This window comes from Phaseolus vulgaris, chromosome 4 (assembly GCF_000499845.2).
Source record: "Phaseolus vulgaris cultivar G19833 chromosome 4, P. vulgaris v2.0, whole genome shotgun sequence".
In the NCBI taxonomy this organism is placed as follows: Eukaryota; Viridiplantae; Streptophyta; class Magnoliopsida; order Fabales; family Fabaceae; genus Phaseolus; species Phaseolus vulgaris.
This window is the reverse complement of record NC_023756.2, coordinates 33,054,912-33,075,909: the sequence shown is the minus strand read 5'-3', so window position 1 is coordinate 33,075,909 and position 20,998 is coordinate 33,054,912. Positions and strand designations below refer to the sequence as shown.

Sequence of the window (20,998 nt, the reverse complement as noted above, 5' to 3'; positions counted from 1 at the left end):
TGCGTCTCTTCAGCTTTCTCCTTCAGCTCGATAATCTCGTTCCGAAGGGGCAGAATCTTCGAATGAGCGAGAAGGGCCTCCTGAGATTTCTCAAATAGGAGCTTTTTAGTATCCTTCTCGATTTGGCGAAGATTTTCTAACTCCTGGTGCAAGGCAGTTTCGCGCTGGGAGAATTTCTTGGTTTGAAGGGTTGATTCCTCCCTCAGCTTCAATACCTCAGCCCTTAGTTCTTGTGCTTGAGTTGAGGCGCGACTGGATGCGATGAGGAAGGACCCAAAACCTCTGGCCACAGGCCCTCCTAGGAGATCTTCATCCTGGCTATCTACTTACCCGACTTGGAAGGCTTGGAGAACCTTTTGGAGGAAGGAGGGCAAATCAACAGCAGGGGGCACGCCATGACCACTTCCAGGGGTGCTCCCCCCCCCCCCCCCCCCCCGCCTTCGAGCACCACGAGTTCATGGGGAGAGGAAGCACTGGGAGGGTGGTCCCTGAAGGACAGAGCGTGGCCATCTGAAGTCGAGTGGGATGGAGCCACGATGTCAGTCCCCTTCTTCCTCTTGAAGACGAGGCCTGTGCAGGTATCCTCGTCTTCGGAAGCAGTGGCCCCCACCACCCCTTTTTGCCTCTGATTGATGAGGGTTGGTTCGGGAGAGATTGGAGCGGAGGTAGCAGGAGGAGGAAGGCCCGCAGGGGTTGAGGTACCCACGTCGGCAAGAACAGCCTTGCGACGAGCGACCAACTCACCCAGTTTCCTCCTTTTCTCTGCATTAAGCATCATATTTGCACAAGAAGGCGACAAAGCATAAGTGAACAAGAAGGCAACAAAGCATAAGAAGCTAAAAGCATGCAACTCGCAACAAATATGAAGCAGAAATAAGAAAGGTACCAATGTAGCTTTTGAGAGCCTTGACGCAGAACTCAAGCTTGATCAGTTTAGTAGTGTCAAACACCACTCCTAAGCTTGAAAGGAGCTGGCACACCTCATGATTAGGAGGGGTCAAGTCCTCGAGGCTTCTAGATTTCTTGACTCTCGGTTTCTCCACCCAGTAAAGCGGAAAACCATCCAGCAAAGTGGGGTCATGAATGCTGCAACATATCTTCAAGAACTTCTTCTTGAGGCCCTTGTAAGATTGCTGAAAGAGAGCCAAGAGAACTCTCCTTGCCACCCCATTGAAGCTCATCCACAGCTTCTTTCCAGGGTTCTTAGCCTTAAAGAAGTAGAGGAAGACGTCCACAGAAGGCGGATAGCCAAGAAGGTTGCTAAGGATAGCGAAAGCCCGCACAAAGGCCCAGTTGTTAGGGTGCAGTTGGGAAGGGACGACGTTGATCTCAGTAAGGAGAGCGCGCTCGAACCCCGTAAAGGGAAGGCGGAGCTTGAGCCACTTGAAGACGGTGGTGTACAAGAAGAAGAAGGGTTTTTTTGGGTCTGTGCGATCGCCAGCACACACTGGAATGCCTCCCCTACAAGGCAGAACCTTTAGATATACGTCGAGTTCCTTCCTGAAGACATGGAAATTATCGTTGGACTTGCCCTGTTTGTACGTCTCTATGTCTTTAAAGGTTTTCATTTGGGAAGTGTCGGCCAGAAGAGCATCAGGAGCCCATCGATAGAGGGCTCTGTAATCAACGGAGGGGGGGGGGGTTCAGTGTGGTTTTTGTTCTGGTCATCCCGATAAGAAAGCTAAAGAGGGAGAGGAGAAAGGAAGAAAAACGAAGGATTAGAAGAAGATGACGGTGTGACTCAATAAACCAGAAAAGCAGAGACTCGAAACGAAGAACAGAGAAACGAAAAATGCTGAAAAAATAAATAGTACTAGAACAGTTATGGCATGTTATGAGCATCAGAATCATAAAGCAAGAGTGATCGTAGAGTAAAGATCATACCTTTGAATAAATTAGGTTTCAGAGGTAGAGGTTTTTGAAGAAGAAGAGAGAGTGTTTCGGGAACGAGAAATGTTTGGGAAATGCTTAAGTGAAGTAATGAAACAGTGAAGGGAGCGTAAGGGTTTAAGGGTTTAAGCGTACACGAAGGAGCGCAAGCGACAACGAGCTCTAGCCGTTGATCCTGCCACGTGTACACTGATAAAAAAGTATGGTGAGATGTCACTTCGGTGCACTGTTCATGTCCTATCACCCAGTGCCACGTAGGTCGCCTAGGGCGATCACTTAGTCTCTTCGCTGAAACAAGTTACAGCTCGAGATTGGGGGGCTTGTGTACCGACCAGTCCTCGATCATCGACTCTAGAGAAAACCTCAGACATCGGACATCAATGTCTGATAGTAAGGGGGAGCCACGTAAGGTGGGCCCCATAAATCCTGTCAGTTACCAGTTAAACACCCAGCTATAAGAGAAGGCCTAAGTCATGAGGGATCCATGCGTGTGGTGTGTATAGCGCATTTGGGCGCGACACAAGTAAGGATTCCCTGGAAGCACTAAGGCCCAATAGGGTTAGGGTTTCCAGGGGTAGGCTGCATGCATGGCATGTGAATACTTAGGGCACCCATAGAACAGATGGCCCCACAGCATTGGTACATGAGTTGGTACCTTGGCGGCCATACTGTTAATCGTTGCACTCCAGTAAAGGGAAGTCTTATGTGCTAGATTATGCTAAGATTGTGTAATAGCGACGCAATGACGTTCTCCCAAGAACCCTAGATATGGGTAGCAGAACAGAAGTAACCCTAGTTACAACCTATATAAAGGGTGGTAAGAACCCTAGCAAGGTACATCGTTTCTAAGACTGAAACTACTTTATACACTTACTATTTCTTTGCCCCAGTACTGACTTGAGCGTCGGAGTGCAAACGGCCGTCAAGGCGCCCTTTGTCTTTGCAGGTGAGAGGTTCTTCAACCCAAGGAAGTTTGATTCTCAGGCGGAGACAGGCGGGCCAAAGACTGTCGTTCGAGTCAACCGAAAAGCGAGTCAACCGGTGAGAACAATACTCATATGAATTCTAATCCACGATTCACCACGTCATTTTTTTTCATTTCTTTTTTTACATTTTTCTTGATTTTTCGAAGTTTTTTTTTGGTTTTAGACATACGTTTACTTTCATAGTTATTCATATGAATTTTTGAATTTTTAAAAAACAAAAGACACTAATAATTTATAAAGAAATATCAATACAAAGATAATGAAATAAAATATATTATAGGTATTTTGATGTAAGTAAATATTATGGGTAAAATAAATGTAAAGTTGTAACATTATTTTGTATTTTTATAGTAAATTTGAATTGTGGAGAATAAACTATAATACATTTGTAAATATATTTTTATAATGTTTGTATCAACTTAAATGTTGGTATTTTTTGTTTGTTAAAAAAATATCAAAATAAGTAAGTAAAAATTAAGTAAAATTATTTGGATATTTTACTGAAAAGATATTAATTGAATGGTTTTGTTCTTGCCGGTTGACTCCAAAGGCACGCTGTAGCTCGTCCTATTTCTGGTGGATTTTATGCTACCTCTTGGATCTTAGAGAGTGGCTCCGTTGAAAGAGAGGGGGTCCTACCTGTTGATTGCACTCCGATGATCAAGTCAGTTCAGGGCTTAAAGTAAGCAATTTCAGTTTTAGAAACGATGTACCTTTACCAGGGATCTTAACTCCCTTTTATAGACTGCTTTTAGGTTACCTCATTGTAACAACCCCTCTCTCACTAGAGCCTTATCTCTAGTGAAATTAGGTTTGCTGGGAGGACATTTTGTTACGTTGTTACATAATCTTAGCACAACAACCGCACAAAATCTTCCTCTTTGGAGTGCACAATCTTAACAACATGGTCGCCAGGATACCAACTCATGTACCAACGTTACGAGACCCATCTGTTATGTACGAGCCCTAGTCCATTACGTATCATGCATGCAGCTTTCCCTTGAAAAACCCTAACGCTCTTGGGCCTTGGCGTCTTCAAGGGACATTTCTTTGTGCTAGACTCGAATGTATTATACACACCACATGCATGCACTTTCTCACTGAATAGGCCTTTCATATATACGGCTTTCAACACACGCATGTCTGGAGGCCCACTTATGTGGCCCACTATCGCGACCAAACCATCGAGCCAATGTCCGATATCGATTTCAATGTTCGAAGTCTGGTCCAGTACAGGTTTAAAAAATTATAAATAAAAATTAGGTTATTCACTAATGATATGTATGTAATAATAAAGATATTAAGTGAATAAGTTTATTATTAGGTTTAATAAAAAAATAAGTGCATAAATTATAATTTTAAATTAAAAAATAAAAAATAAATTATATTTAAATTGAAATATTATGTAAATAATGTGTTATATATAAATATATATTATAAATTATAATAAAAAATATTATATAATCATATTTAATTATAAATAAATATAAGAAATTATAAAGAGAAATTAAATATGTGGTAACAACTAACTAAAATACAATTTATATATTAGTTAAAGTTGGAAAAAAGATAATACATGAGATTTAAATAATATAAATATGACAACAATGAAAGCATTACTAATTTATAAAAGTGTAGATGTTGATTTGTGAAGATGGTTCTTGTAGGTATTATCCTCAGTCCTGCGCAAATTCTTGTGCTGTTGCATTGTGTAAATTTTTAGTTTGGATAAATAGTTCAATTTTTATGGTTGAATCTTCACGTTGCACACTTAGATTAAGAAGTTGAGTAGTTTTCCAACGATTAATCATTTGTTGGACATCAACAACATTTTGTATTTGCACTGTGTCGTGTACAAGTTTTTTATTGACAACTCTAGCTAGACGACGATAGTTTATTTATGTAACATGTTTTCGGTCTCCATATTGTAGTATCTCTGATATGTTGAGAAATAGTTGATTAAAAGAGGAGTTATGTGGAATTGACATTCTTTTAGGGTTGACACATCTGTAGGTTAGACCATAGCCATTTCGACTTCCTATTATAGTGGCTCGTTGGATAGGTCCTCCATAGTAGATTATTGCTTTAGTTGAAGTGATTGAGTCTTGAATTGATGTAGAGTTGGATGCAGTCAGTGCGTTTAGAAGACGTAAATTTTACTCTGCAGATCTTGTTAACTTGACATATACTTCAATCATTGTAGGAAATGGAAATTGAGACTTCCAAGTTAACAATTCTAAAACATTTTCATCGGTTATTATCTTAACAACATCGTACCTCGTTTGCCCTTGTGTGGTTTGTTAAGGCCGACGGTAGTACAAATTCATCAACAATGTTTTATCTTGTAGTCCCAAAGCGTCACACACTTTCTCCTTTAAATGGGAGAATGTACAATTATGAGGGATGCGGAAAAATTTAGGAGACGGACATTCAAAGTGGGCGCTTTCATCATTTTCTATTACCCGACCATGTGCAAAGACAACAAGATCAAAATTGTAAGAATTCTCATTGTTTGTGAAGCAACGATGGTCCATTTGAAGATGAAAGCAAAAGTTTTGGGAAGAAGGAAGAATTTGTATATATTTTGTGTTAACTAAATGATTTCAAAGTGTTGTGTGGGTGAAAACTTGAATCTATAGCTGGAGAATGATTGAGATAGAAAGAAAGAGTTATTTATGACGTGTGCAATGAACCGTGTGTATTAAATGATAAATTTATTACAAGTATTATCATGTGCACATTAAAAGAAAAGATGATAACCATCCACATTATTCTGTTGTGTGGCCTTAGGAAAAGCAATAATGGAGGAGTGATTTGATAATTCACATTATTGTGTTGTCTGGCCTAAAGAAAGAATCTTTGGAAAGTGATGTGACTATGCATGTTATTGTTTTGTACAACCTGAGGAAAAAAAAATTATAGAGGAGTGATGTGACGATGCACATTATTGTGCTGTGTGACCTGAGGAGAAAAATTTATGGAGGAGTGATGTGACCATTCTCATTATTCTGTTGTCTGACTTGAGGAAAGAACCCATGGAGAGTGATGTGACAATGCATGTTATTGTGTTGTACAACCTAAGAAAAAAGCAATTATGGAGGAGTGATGTGAACATTCTCATTATTGTGTTGTCTGGCTTAAGGAAAGAACCTATATGGAGGGTGTTGTGACAATGCATGTAATTGTGTTGTACAACCTAAGAAAAACGAAGTTATGGAAGAGTGATGTGACCATGCACATTATTATTTTCTGTGTGACCTTGGAGGAAATAATTGTGGAGGAGTGATGTGACAATGCACATTATTGTCCTGTGTATCAGTTTTTTCACACATTTTGTACCATTATTAACATTGTGAATTGCTTTAAATGTTTTCATGTTTATTAGGTGTAAATTGTTGTTAATTATTGAAATGATGTAGTATATGTTGAACATAAAAAGGAAAATAAATGAAAAATGGTTATTCATTTAATATTTTCTTGAATGGTCAATTAAATAGTTTGTGCAAAATGAAACATAATTAATGACGAGAAGTGGACGTTCCAATAATGTTGGGACACATTCTTTTTGTGTGTCCTAGAGTTTGACAATATGAACATTTTTTGGTTCGACTATGTTGTTCTCTTATGTTCATATTAGTCCTTATTCAACTTGACTTAGGCCTCCCCTTTGAGGTTCTTTTCATGTTGGGAATTGGGCATAATATTTGACTAGTATATGCAGACCAATACTCTTCATTTCTGCATTCACCAAATACTCCTTCGTAAGCATGAAAGACCTGTTGCAATGTGTACACATGTGAGATGTACCCAACAAAATCATGGTGAGCATATTTTCATGCAGCATGCACATGGGAGCATGGTAGGTGTAGTTTTTGGAATTTCCCACAGTCACACCATAATTCGTTAAAGCCAACTGCAAATCGGCCTAGTGGTCGTACTTGTCTTGGATTTTTTCTTTCTTCTACCAAAAATTTGGTGTTTCTCCTATCAAAGGAAAGCACTGTATGAGTGTTTTTCCTTTGACTGTGCATCTTCCAATGCTTTTGCTACAACTTCAGAGTATACATGTCCAACAACATCATGGCTTCCACTTACCTGCCTCTATCTGTGAAGAATTTATTTCAATGGGTATATGTTGTTATTAGATATTATGAGATATTATACATATTGTTATCTATTTCTATTTATGTAATGGGCTTAACCCCTATATTTTTTTTCCTTTATAAACATAACCATATGTGTTCAATGTACACAAGGGATTTACCCTATTCTTTTTTTTTTCTTTAATGTGGTATCTGTTGTTTTATTGGTGAACCCACTATTCACTGGAATTTTCCAGCCACCGCCCCATTGCTTTGCTAGAGCTTCCACCGCCGCCGACTCGCCGGAGTCGCCGTCAAAATATCGTCGGAGTCGCCGCCGGAGATGTTGTCGGAAACGTTGTCGGAGCCTTCATCATTGTTGCTGCCGCCAATTGACCAGTGACTGGATTTGTCCTTATCATCTATGGCTTATTCCGTTCCCTCTTCCGCTTTCCCTGCCACTTTGGCTTCTTCCGTTGCCATTATTTCGGATCTCTTTATTTATACTAATTATATCAATGTTCATCTCTTCATTGACAAATTGGATGAAACCAATTATGACACTTGAGCCTCAGATATTAAGTAATGGCTTAAGAGTTAAGGTTATATTGATCATCTTACCTGTCCCAATGTTGCTAAAAATGAGGTTTTTCATTGGTTGAAAATTGATGCTCAATTATGCATTATTATCAAATCTACCATTCACTCATCTTTAAAACAATTTTTTCGTACCTATGAGACATTTTCAAAAGTTTTGGGAACAAGTAATGTTATTATACACCAATGATACTCGACATCTTTATGGTGTGTGTCAAAATCTCCCCACAGTTGTTACTTCCAAGCGTCTTGATGGTACAATGGAGGAATATTTGGGTAAACTTCTTGCTTATTTTCATGATTTTAATGAGTTATTACCTCATGACCCCACTCCTTCTTAAGAACTAGAACAAAGATCCAAGTTCTTGATGTTATTGGATTTACATGGCGTTCCTGATGATTATTCTCATGTTCGTGATCAAGTTTTGGGACCTCCTATCACGCCTAATTTTACTTCCACTTGTTCTACCCTTCTGCGTGTGTCGAGTAAACACACCACTGGTATAATGCCTCATGTTGATGACTCTTCTGCTTTAGTCTCTCAACATAATGATTGTACTCGCTCTTACAAGCCGGGAAAAGGGTGTCAAAAGTGTGACCATTGTGGCAAACTTGGGCATAAAATTGACAGATGTTATGCCTTACATGGTTGTCCTCCTAAATCTGTTGTGGTTGCCCAAACTGCTCATGTGCAACCTTCTACTGTGGACCATACTTCATCTTCATTTGATATCCCAGGCCAGTCTACTATTTTCAATGAATTTCTTAAATGGTATGAGGATCGTTAGAATCTTGGTTCCACTACTTCTGTTGAACATAGGTACATTTTTTATTGGCATTATTCATTCTACTTCCCTTGGCCCTTGGGTTCTAGGTTCAGGTGCCACAAATCACATTTCTGGTAATCAATCTTTTTTATCTTCCCTATCCATCTACGAAATCTGTTGTTGGTTGCAGGTGGAATTTTGCTATCAAAGTTGGTTCTGATGGTATTATTGATCGTCTCAAGGCTCGTCTTGTGGCTAAGGGTTATACCCAAATTTTTGGTTTAAACTATGGTGATAGTTTTTCTCTAGTGGCAAAGATGGCTTCTATTTGCTTATTCACAACCATGGCTACTCTTCAACAATGGCCTTTTTATCAACTTGATGCCAATAATGCCTTTCTTAATGGGGATTTGAAGGAAGAAATTTATACGGAGTAACCTCTCGGTTTTGTTGCTCAGGGGGAGTCTTCTGGATTGGTATGTTGTCTTCGCAATCCTTATATGGATTCAAGCAGTCTCCTAAGGCTTGGTTTGGAAATTTTAGCAATGTCTTTCAACATTTTGGTATGACTCGCATTGAAGTAAATCATTCAGTTTTTTTATCTTCACTCGAGTGTTGGGTGTATCTATCTTATAGTATATATTGATGACATTCTTCTTACAGACAGTGATCACAATGGCATCTCACAAGTAAAACAACACCTTTGTCAACACTTTCAGACCAAAGATCTTGGGAAACTCATATATTTCTTGGGGATTGAGGTAGCACAATCCAATACTGGTATTGTTATCTCTCAAAGAAAATATGCATTAGATATTTTGGAGAAAATTTGGTTGATGAATTCGAAATATGTGGATACTCCCATGGATCTCAATGTCAAACTTTTACCCAATCAAGGGGAGCCTCTTTCAGATCTTGAGAAGTACAGTTGATTAGTTGGAAAATTGAACTATCTCACTGTTACTTGCCCTAATATTTCCTTTGCAGTCAGTGTGGTGAGTCAATTTCTTAATTCTCCATGTGAAGATCATTGGAATGCAGTCATTCGTATACTGAAGTACATTAAAGGCTCTCCTGGAAAAGGTTTGTTATATGGTCATAATAAGGATACTAAAGTCGTTTGTTATTCAGATGCTGATTGGGCAAGATCTCTATCTGATAAAAGATCAACTTCCGGTTATTGTGTCTCCATTGGTGATAACTTGATATCTTGGAAGAGCAAGAAACAAAGTGTTGTTGCGAGATCTAGTGCAGAAGCAGAATATAGAGTTATGACCTCAGCTACTTGTGAGCTTATTTGGCTTAAACAGTTACTTAAAGAATTGCAATTTGGAGAGGTCACTCAAATGACACTTATATGTGATAATCAGGCTACTCTTCATATTAACTCAAATCCAGTTTTTCATGAAAGGACCAAACATATTGGGATTGATTGTCATTTCATTCGACAAAACATTATATCGGGAGATATCAAGACTGAGTTTGTTAATTCAAGTAGTCAATTATAAGATATTTTTACTAAACCCTTACGAGGGCCTAAGATTGATTACATTTGTAATAAGCTGGGTATATATGATCTATATGCACCATCTTGAGGGGGAGTGTTAGATATTATGAGATATTATAGATATTGTTATCTATTTCTATTTATGTAATGAGCTTAACCCATATGTTTCTTTTCCTATATAAACATAACCCTATGTGTTCTATATACACAAGGAATTTACCCTATTCTTTCTTTTCCTTTAATAGTTGCCATCACCATGGAAGATAGGTTTCTTATTTTCTTCAAAAAAGAGTTGATCGTCTCAGCCAGATTGGTTGTCATATGTCCCCACATTTGACCGTTGTCCCATGCAAGAGTCCACTTCTCTCTCGGGATATCATCTAGCCACTGAGCTGCCTCAGGATTTTCCTCTCTAACTATGTTGCAGTAGTAGAAAAAACATGGCTCTGTCATTCCATTTGTAATCACTAGTGCAAAAAGAAGAAAAGGATACGCTTTATTTAGTGCGGCTTTTGCGCTACCCGCTTTCGAAAAAAACGCGGTGGCATTTTTGAAATTATTTTGATTTACGAATGCGGTTATTTGAATAACCGCATTCGTAAATCAAAGCGCTTGATTTACGAATGCGGTTATTTGAATAACCGCATTCGTAAATCAAAATTGTTTGATTTACGAATGCGGTTTTACCTTTAACCGCATTCGTAAATCCTTTTTTACCTTAAATTTTGAAGCGCGCCTCACACAATTTCAAACTTTATTTCTCGTCTTTGCCTTCGTTTCGCGTTTGCACTCTGAGTTCGTCTCCTTCTACTGCATCTGCATTCCATTTGTGCAATGTAAGTTTCTTGAACTCTCTTTTTTCCTCTTCATCTTCACAAATATATGCATAAATGTTTTTCGTTTTTCTTATATATGTTTTTTTCCTTGCATTAGTGGTCTCGAAGCACTCTTTCATTGTCTTCGTGGTTTCTTGTGGATTTTTTGGTTTGCTCCGTTGCTGCTTCCCTGTCCGTCGTCGCTTCTGCTGCCGCCACCGTTGTTCGCTCCCGTGACTCTTCATCAATCTTGGCTTCACACAAGATTGACGATGTTTTAAAATTTTTAATTTTTTTTAATGATTCGGCACATACAAATGCGGTTAAAGCAAATAACCGCACTTGTAAATGGTATTTATAAATGCGGCTCTATATAGCCGCATTTATATTTCTTGATTTACAAGTGCGTGTTGATCAAATGCGGTTATAAAGCCGCATTTATAAATTCAAAACAACCGCATTTGTTTTATGTTTCTGCACTAGTGAATTATTTGTTGTACATGTAGTTAGTAAATAAAATTGACAAAATCAATATATATAATTTGAAACAGTTGATTAACTTAATGTATAAGGACAATTACCCATGTTGACAACATCTTTCTTTAGTGTTGTATTTCTAAACCACCTCATGAAATTCTGTGTTATGTGCCGAATGCAATACACATGCACAAAATTATTGTTGTTCTAACTCTACCATCTCTAGAGTATGCACTCTTTATTGATTCGTGGCGGTCAAAAATGAGATAGAGACCATCTTGCAGAGTGACATATCTTCGTAGGTTTCGCAAGAAAAAGAACCAAGTCTCAGCAGTTTCACTCTCTACGATGGCGAAGGCAATTGGTAATATGTTGTTCCGGCATCTTGTGCAACTGCGACCAATAACATTCCTCTGTATTTCCCATTCAAGAAAGTTTCATCAACTTGGACCATCGACTTGCAAAATTTGAAACCATCAATGTACGGTTTGAACGTCCAAAATATCCTATTAAAGATGATCTAGTTAGCGTCCAATTGATTTCCTTCATAAAAAGGTTGGGTCTTTATTTTCCAAATAAACCTAAGAACGTAAAGTTGTATTCCATTTAGGAGTGCTGAAATTTTTTTATATAAATCTTCCCAATTAAGTAAAAAATGTCCAATTAGTAGTTGTGGAATAACCAATCGTATTATTTGAGTAAAAAAGTTTAAAGCGTTTTGAGTAAAAAAGTCCAAATTTGGTAGTTGTGGAATAAATCAATAGTGACAACTTTCTTCTCATAGGGAAATAATTATATTCCAATCAATGGACTTATAAGAAGACTTGTGAAAAGACAATTAACTAACACAAACTTGGAACTTTTAGGTTAAACGAGAATTTTGTATAAAAGATAAACCATCAAATTCGTCCTTAAAAACTAGTGAGAGAATTCGAAGTTAATAATTGAAAGATATTAAAAAATAGTGAGAGAATTCTAAGTTAGGATTTGAAAAATAATAAAATTAAAAGTACTTTGAAAATGCATTTAGCAATGCAATTGTTTTGAGCAAGTTGTAATATTTGCAATAACTTCTTCTAGAAAGATGGTTAATTTTTCATAACCGCATAAAAATAGTTCAAATTATAATACAGCCTAATAGTTTACATGAGTAACAAAATAGTGTTATACAAAAATAAATACTATTAGAAATTTTTTATTTTGTGTGATTTTTTACAAAAGTTCATAAAATTAAGTTTTTTTAAATTATTTTAAAAAATTTATGTTTTACAAAATATTAAAAAAAAATCCTACAATAATAAATATTTTAATAATAAAACAGTTTCAGATAGGAAATGAGTTTGTTATAGTAAATTATTTTAGTGTAAATGTACAAAATATAAAAAAAAAAATATTGATCAATATAAAAAGGAAACTTTTTGTTTAAGACAATAAAATATAAATTAATTAACATTTAAGACAACAATTGCTTTACTCAAATGTGAACTATAATTTATTTTCAAGTAAATTTTCATTTATTGATATTTATATTTTAATATAGATTTGTTCTCTTAAGAAAATCGAGAACTCAATTAAGAAAATTTAAAGTTTTATCTCATCAAGTATTTAGTTAGAGACTAATTGTTCGATATGTGTAATAGATAAATAACTCGAAAAGTATAGATGATAATTTATTAATTTTGGACAGCACAAGAAAGAAAAAGAGAGAATGGGAAAAGTCAGAAAAAGTAGTATTACATTGACTGAATAGTTGAAAAAGTGTAGAACTAAACTACTACAATATAAAATTATTCTATTATTCTATGTCATTCATATGCTCAGATGCACTGTATTTATAAAGTGCTGAAACAAAGAAAATTATGCACCTTAACAACTGCACAAAACTTGACCCACCTAACTCAACTAGTAAAACTACAAAAATATCCAAATCTTGTAAAAACTACTTCTTTGTTGCAACCCAGCTCCAAAATTTATGTTCTGATATTCCAACTGAAATTGTGAGTTAGAATTCCAACAAAAATCAGAGACATCTATAGAAAAAAAAAAACATAAATCAAACAATCAGCTGAATTTAGTGCAGGAAAATACAGGTTTTTTAAAAACCTGCATTTAATCTAATTTCTTGCAGAAAATAAATCTAATCTAAAAACAGAAAATAAATTTAATCTAAAAATAGAAAATAAATCTAATTTAAAAATAGAGAATAAAAATAAAATAAACATTGAAAAGATACAATTAATCCAAAAATTAAGACAGAATTGAGTTATATAAGTAAAACTATAAGTTAATAACACACAAAAGCATTAACAAGTGTATCACATAGATAACACATAAAAGCATTAATAAGTATATGACAGACACAAACAGATCACAAAGCATATTGGAAGCAAATAAACACTTTGTATTTGATGTTCAAGTGAATGTCTTTCCAAAAACTTCTTGATAGATGAACTTCCAGTCACATATAACCACATAATAAGGAGGATGAAGACCTAGAGTCTGTTTACGGACTTACTTACAAATATGAGTCTAATTGAGCTTTTGTCTATTTTGTAGGCTCAACCAAGAGGACAACTCTAGAATGAAGGAATGCACAAAGCATATCCAAGAAGACCTCCAACTTATCAAAACATAAATCAGAGCTTTGGTCAGAAGAACAAGAAGATTGAGTTTCGGCTGACTAGTCAACATTATTTTTGGGCCAAGCTTTAACTTAAATAAATTGTATAAAGTTATTCAGGATTTTATGAGCCATATATTGGGTCTAGTAGAATAAAATAATTGGACCAAATGTTAGGGCCACATAGCATAGGTTTTTGGGCTTGTATTTTGGCCAATACTAGAATAAGTCTAGTTAGGGTAAAAATTAAACATTTTTTAACCCAATGTAATCCTAGAACGTCTAGGGTATAATATAGGACGAAAATTAGCTTGGCAAGGAGCACATGGACGTCCACACAAAAACCTAGGAGTGAAGAGGATTTAGCATGAAAGGTGTGACCTAAACATGGAAAACATGAGTCCACATGACACCTCATTGGAGAGTTTTATTTTGAATTTTTAAATTTTGGCTCCAAAATGTTTAGCCCTTTCTCCAATAAATTGAGGTGTTTGGCTCATGAAAACATAGATCAAATATATGAGTGTTATGCTGCCAAATTGCAAGCCTAAGCACTCTCTTGTCTAGCCTCACTAGAATAGACACTTTTGTCTCCTTCTCCACCTTTTCCAAGTGATATGCCTGAACCAATCACTCTTCCTACTCTCCATGCAACTCCAAGGAATCCATAGCTCCAATGGAGCCATCCTTGACATATTCCTTTCATTAATCTTCTGCCGATCTCCCTCAAATTTAAAGAAAAACTCAATTCGGATGAGAGGATGCTATCATTTGGTATATAGAGCTTTGATTCTTCAAGAGCCAAGTGTCTTCTCTCCTAATTTTCTTTTTTTAAATCCGTGTTCTTCCTATGGTGTTCTGTTATATGGTATGAACCTTCCATATTTTGTTATATGGTTTTCTATTATGAACCTTCCATACTCTGTTATATGGTATTTTGAACCATATTTTTGAAGCAATCATTTGTTACACTTTTGTTCATATTTTTCCTTTTGCATAGAGCTTCTTGTAATCAATCTTTTGACTAAGAGGCTCTTCTAAGAAGTTATCACCATATAGCTTTTGTACAATTGTGCCAATTCCATAGTAAATCGCTTCCCTCTTAGGATAAAAGCAATTAAGAACCCTTTCCTAGTGATTGCATTAAAGATACTGACTAGATTGATGGACACTTCTTTATACTAACCTAACATAGTTCCAAAATATCCAGACCAAATCCTGGTAGATGGTTTGATTCAAGAAGGAAACCTTGAATACAACATTCAAGATCCACATTAAATTCCAAAACCTCTTTCATGAAGTTGTTGTAGATCATATATACAAAAGGATTTTTAGGTTATACGAAACGATTAAAAATAGTAACTGAGCAATGGTAATATTAAAAAGATTACAACTTATATTTTTCTTTCTAAAATTAGAGAAATTAAAACCCTCGAGAATGTAAATAATCACATGCTCAAACAATTTTCAATCAAATATTCAATCAAAACATAATCTAGTATTCACGAAATTAACCAATATTCATTAATATAAATAAACTATTCAGGAAATTCAAATCAAATGTACAACAAGATTTGTGGTCATTCCCAATACATGAAGTTTGGCTTTACAAAAAAAAGGATATTTAATCATCAATCACTTTTACCGCCTAGACTATCTAAATGCACACGCAACTTAGACCATCTAATACTTGAAAATACTATATTATCTACAAGTAGACACAATATAATTGCAAATTAATCAAATGCATTACGAAGTATGCAGTATTTTTAGATACATTTAACACATACAAATATGATTATATTGTTAGAATATGTGGCTTGAAACAAGAGGGAAGGTGAATTGTTTTCACAATATTTTCTCAAATACTGGAGTTAGACTGAAAAACTCAATAAAATTAACTAATTGATTTACCTGTTGAATTGATTATAAAAAGCACAACAAGCATTTAATCAAAATATAAACCAAATGTTTCGAGAATTCAATCAATTGATTTAAACGTAAAACACTGTAAAAAATATTATATAAAAGATATTAGAGTAAGAGAGAGAGAGGTAATGCACATGAGATTTATACTGGTTCACTTTTAACAAAAAGCTACATCGAGTCCTCAGCACACCACTGAGAAATCACTAAAAACAATCAAACAAGATTACACAAGAACAACCAAGAGTGTTGATCTTGAACCCTACAAGAATACACAACACTCTTAACCATCCACATAATTTAGAAACTCTATCTGAGTTTTTTTACAGTACAAAACAGTGAAAAGAATGAAGTTCAAATACACCTGAGTTTAATACAAATGAAGAACAATAGAATTGATATCCCAAAAACCTTCTTCACATTACAACAATTATCCAAGATCCAAATGTAATCTCCAAGAATGATTTAAAGCTTTATGTTTTTCTGTCTATGAAAAGTGTTATGTTAAATGATCAGAAAACATCTTTATATAAGCTAAGAAAGATTGTTAAAATAGTTTGATCATTTATTGAAATTAGTTTTATCAATTAAAAACAATTTGATTAACATAACACAATTTTGTTAAAAAACATTTCATTGATTTCTGAAAATAAATGACTATTTTCTTGTACAGAATTACCAGATTAAAAAGAGGTTCATTTATTGAAATAACTGGTTGATTTTATTTAATAGAAAAGAAAGAAAAGAAAACAAATGCCCTGGTAGCGGGAAATGGCGGATGTGTGTTGACTTCATGGATTTGAATAAAGCCTGCCCAAAGGATTCTTATCCTCTGCCAAGTATAGATGCCCTGGTAGACAGTGCGTCAGGGTGTAAGTTGCTCAGCTTTTTGGATGCCTTCTCAGGGTACAACCAGATTAAGATGCATCCCATGGACGAGGAAAAGACCGCTTTCATGACAGAAAGGTCGTGCTACTGCTACAAAGTAATGCCCTTCGGGCTGAAGAATGCGGGGGCCATGTACCAGAGGCTAATGGACAAGGTACTCTCCCCAATGCTCGGAAGGAATGTGCAAGCGTACGTTGACGACATGGTCGTAACATCCTTGGAAAAGAGCAGGCAATGTCACTGACCTAGAAGAGTTGTTCACCACAATAGCCAGGTACAAGCTGAAACTAAACCCTGATAAGTGTATTTTTGGCGTGGAGGCCGGGAAATTTCTGGGTTTCCTCTTGTCGGAGAGGGGAATTGAGGCAAACCTCGACAAATGTGCCGCCATTCTGGCGATGAGGAGTCTTGCCACTGTGAAGGAGGTGCAGCAGCTCACGGGTCGGATGGCCGCATTATCTCGATTCGTGTCCGCTAGTGGAGAGAAGGGTCACCCGTACTTCCAATGTTTGAAGCGGAACAACAGGTTCGTCTGGATGAAGGAGTGCGAAGAAGCTTTTGTCAAGCTTAAAGAGTACTTGGCGAGCCCGCCGGTTCTGTGTAAACCTCAAGTGGCAACGCCCCTCAGGTTATATTTTGCCATAACTGAGAAGGCGATAAGTGCGGTGCTTATCCAGGATCAATATCAAGTCCAGAGACCCATCTATTTTGTTAGCAAGGTGTTGCAGGGCCCAGAAGTAAGATACTAGGCTTTGGAGAAAGCAGCGCTGGCGGTTGTGTTCTCAACGAGGAGGCTGCGCCATTACTTCCAGAGTTTTACAGTGTTGGTGATGACTGACTTACCCATCCAGAAGGTTTTGAAGAAACCGGATGTGGCTGGGAGGATGGTGAAATGGGCAGTGGAGTTGTCGGAATTCGATATCAAGTATGAGCCCCGAGGACCGATTAAGGGCCAAGTCTTCGCTGACTTTGTGGTCGAGCAATCCTCCGAAACAGTACAGAACGCCGGGGATGATTTTCGTTGGGTCCTCTCGGTGGATGGGTCGTCTAACCAGCTGGGTAGCGGGGCTGGGGTTATTTTGGAGGGACCCAACGGTGTGTTCATAGAGCAGTCTTTGAGGTTCCCTTTCAAAGCCAACAACAATCAGGCAGAATATGAAGCTTTGATCGCCGGCATTCTGTTGGCAAAGGAAAGGGGGGCAAAGGTGCTGATGGCCAAGAGTGATTCATTGTTGGTCACTGGGCAAGTAACCGGCGAGTTTCAGGCCAAAGATCTGCAGATGGCAGCTTACTTGGAGAATGTGCAAGAGTTGAGGAGGTCCTTTGTTTTGTTTGAAGTGGTGCACGTGCCAAGAGAGCAGAATGCCCGATCTGACCTGTTAGCCAAGCTCGCCAGTTCGGGCAAGGGGGGCAGACAGAGGACCGTTATATAAGAAACTTTGAAGACACCTCGGGCTTTTGTCGCAGATCACCAGGTCCTTCACGTTTGCAGATCGATGGAAAGGACGGTGAGGAGCCATAGATCTCTAACACAGGAGACTTTGAGGACGCCGAGAGTCAGAGCGCGCCCAACGGAAGAGGTAAAAATGATGCAAGTTTGCGCTATCCACGAACCAGATACGTGGATAACGCCATACCAGCGCTACTTGGCAGATGGCGTGCTCCCAATGGACTCAACAGAGGTCAGAAAGATAAAGAAGAGCTCCAGCAAGTTTACCCTCATCGATGGCGAGTTGTACAGGTTCGGGTTTACACACCCTCTTCTTGTATGCGTACACGGAGAGAAGTGCACGAGAATTATTGCCGAGCTCCATGAAGGGATTTGCGGGAGCCACATCGGGGGTCGAGCTCTGGCAACAAGGACTTTCCGTGCAAGTATTTACTGGCCCACGATTTGGGAAGATTGCAAGAGATATGTCCAGCGTTGCAAGCAGTGCCAGCAGCACGCCGATTGGCACAAGGCGCCCCCAGAAGAGTTAAAGTCAATCTACAGCCCCTGGCCGTTCCACACGTGGGGAATCGATATTCTGGGACCCTTCCTGTTAGCGATCAGGCAAATGAAGTATTTGGTTGTGGCGATCGAGTACTTCACGAAGTGGATTGAAGTAGAACCAGTAGCCCAGATCACCGCGCACAAAATCCAGAGTTTTGTGTGGAAGAATATTGTGTGTCGTTTTGGTGTGCCCAAGCGTTTGGTATCAGATAATGGGACTCAGTTTGCAAGTTACCTGTTGAAGAAGTTGTGCTTGGACATCGGAACACAACAGGTGTTTGCTTCTGTGGAGCACCCGCAAACGAATGGGCAAGTGGAGTCGGCCAATCGGGTTCTGCTGAGAGGTCTGAAGAGAAGGTTGGAAAAGGCCAAGGGGTCTTGGGCTGAAGAAGTTCCCCACATAGTGTGGGCATATCACACCACTGAACAATCGGGAACCCATGAAACCCCGTTTAGCTTAGTGTATGGATGCGATGCGATGATTCCAGTCGAAATCCAGGAAAGCTCGCCGAGGTTCCAGAACTTCGTGGCGGAAGACTCGAACGAAGAAAGAAGAATGAACTTGTATTTGTTGGATGAGGTCAGGGAGGAAGCACGGGTGAAGGCTGAGGCAGTAAAGAGAAGAGTTGAGCGTAAATACAACTCCAGAATAAGGCCGAGGCAATTCAGAGGTGGCGACTTGGTAATGTGGAAGGCCCACCAGTATGAGATGGAGAACAAATTATCGCCCAAGTGCACAGGACCGTTCAGAATAACCGAAGCACTCGGGAACGGCGCCTACCGCTTGGAGACGTTGGAAGGAGGGGCGATTCCTCGCACTTGGAACGCCACCCATCTCAAGTTTTATTACAGTTGAAAGCATTGTAAGTAGCGATTACTTTGAACAGTTAAGAATGTTTCAGTTTGAACAGTTTTTCAAGGGGGCACTCTTTTTCCCTAAGAAGGGTTTTTAACGAGGCCACCCAATAAAGAAGTTTTTGAAGTTTATCAAAGTTTCCCAGTTATTAAGTTTGCATGCTCATAGTTTTTTAAGCTTTCAGAAAGAGGCTTTATCGCCTTTGTGTAGTTTTAAACAATGGTGAATCCAAATCGCATGCATCCAGTACAAAGTTTTCAAAGTATGAAGTTTTAAACCCTCATTGCCACCTGGCGATCGGAGGTGCAAGTTAAAAGTTTTAAGTCCTCATCGCCACATGGCGATCGGAGGCATATGAATAAAAGTTTTTTAAGCCCTCACCGCCACTCGGCGATCGGAGGCACAAGTGTAAAACTTTCTAACCTCCTCGCCTCGAGCGAGTGTAGGCGGGAAAGAGATTAAAAAGACCTCCTTGCCTCGAGCGAGTGTAGGCGAGAAAGAGATTAAAAGACCTCCTCGCCTCGAGCGAGTGTAGGCGAGAAAGAGATTAAAAGACCTCCTCGCCTCGAGCGAGTGTAGGCGAGAAAGAGATTAAAAAGACCTCCTCGCCTCGAGCGAGTGTAGGCGAGAAAGAGATTGAAAAGACCTCCTCGCCTCGAGCGAGTGTAGGCGAGAAAAGATTAAAGTCCTCCTCGCCCTGAGCGAGTACAGGCAAGAGCAGATCATAAGACCTCTTTGCGTAAGCAAATTGAGGCAAGTTGAAAGTCTTCAGTGCATCTAGGGGGTGAGGAGATGTAACCCTTGGGCAAGTTGAGGCATCAGGAAAAGTCTTTCTCACCCTCGAGTGAGTTCAGGCAAGATGAAACTGAAAGGTCAGAGGTGTTAATGACCTTAAGTGCAGGAAAGGAAGGTCGATAGAAGACGCCTTTTCCCTTGAGTGAAACATCAATATTGACCTAGTAAGGCCAGTTAAAGCCTCCACGCTTGCGGGCGTTGTGAAGGTAGTTAAAATCCTTCTCGTCTTGAACGAGTTCAGGTGTGGCGCAGAGGGTGGAAGAGGTTACAAGCTAGCTGAGGTAGGATCGTAAAGGAAACCTCGCTACCTAGATCATCGTTCTAAAACTCAGGAAGGCAGAGAAGGATCTGAAAGGCAACTCTTCCCCCAGATGAGGGAACAATGATCAAGGTCAAGTTGTTTCAGAGTAAAGGCTTGGGGAAGGCAGAGGGGAATCCGTTGAAGGTAGTCCTCCCCCCCCCCCCCCCAAGAATGAGCAAACTTGATAGCTCAAGATATGAGGCAGCTCCGCAGAGGACGCCTTGGCAGTTAAAAGGAAAATAGATTCCGTGGAAGCCTATGGCTTTGTGGTTGAAGCTCGAAAGAAGAGGTACATGGCAAGAACTAAGCTAGCAGAGTTCTAGGTGATGACACAGAAATGTGCATGACACTTGGCAATTCTGGCGAACGATGTTTCAAATATTAAGATTGACCCAAGCCTACTTCCCAGAAAGTGATATTGCATTAAGTGTTATTGTTACGAGCTAATAGTTTGTTCAGTTCAGTTGATTTTCACAGAATTAAGCAGCAGTTGGTGCT

At 38.5% G+C, this 20,998-nt stretch overlaps 2 protein-coding genes across 2 annotated transcripts; both read left to right on the top strand.

Moving 5' to 3' along the window:
- The first annotated feature begins 7,923 nt into the window (after positions 1–7,923).
- LOC137838688 (uncharacterized) lies at positions 7,924–9,830 on the top strand. The gene is made up of 4 exons (XM_068647920.1): positions 7,924–8,327; positions 8,513–8,755; positions 9,310–9,317; positions 9,406–9,830. Exons 1-4 carry the CDS (start codon positions 7,924–7,926, stop codon positions 9,828–9,830), a joined length of 1,080 nt encoding a protein of 359 aa, XP_068504021.1.
- A 7,609-nt stretch (positions 9,831–17,439) lies between these two features.
- On the top strand, positions 17,440–17,988 carry LOC137838687 (uncharacterized). Its single transcript, XM_068647919.1, has one exon. It carries the CDS (start codon positions 17,440–17,442, stop codon positions 17,986–17,988), a length of 549 nt encoding a protein of 182 aa, XP_068504020.1.
- The last annotated feature ends 3,010 nt before the right edge of the window (positions 17,989–20,998 follow it).

Bases quoted from the DNA above. Each gene is read 5' to 3' on its own strand.
- LOC137838688 (XM_068647920.1), top strand. From the start codon at position 7,924: ATGTTATTGGATTTACATGGCGTTCCTGATGATTATTCTCATGTTCGT. The intron at 8,328-8,512 runs GTATGAGGATCG...TGTTGGTTGCAG, and splicing joins TTCAATGAATTTCTTAAATG to GTGGAATTTTGCTATCAAAG.
- LOC137838687 (XM_068647919.1), top strand. From the start codon at position 17,440: ATGGTGAAATGGGCAGTGGAGTTGTCGGAATTCGATATCAAGTATGAG.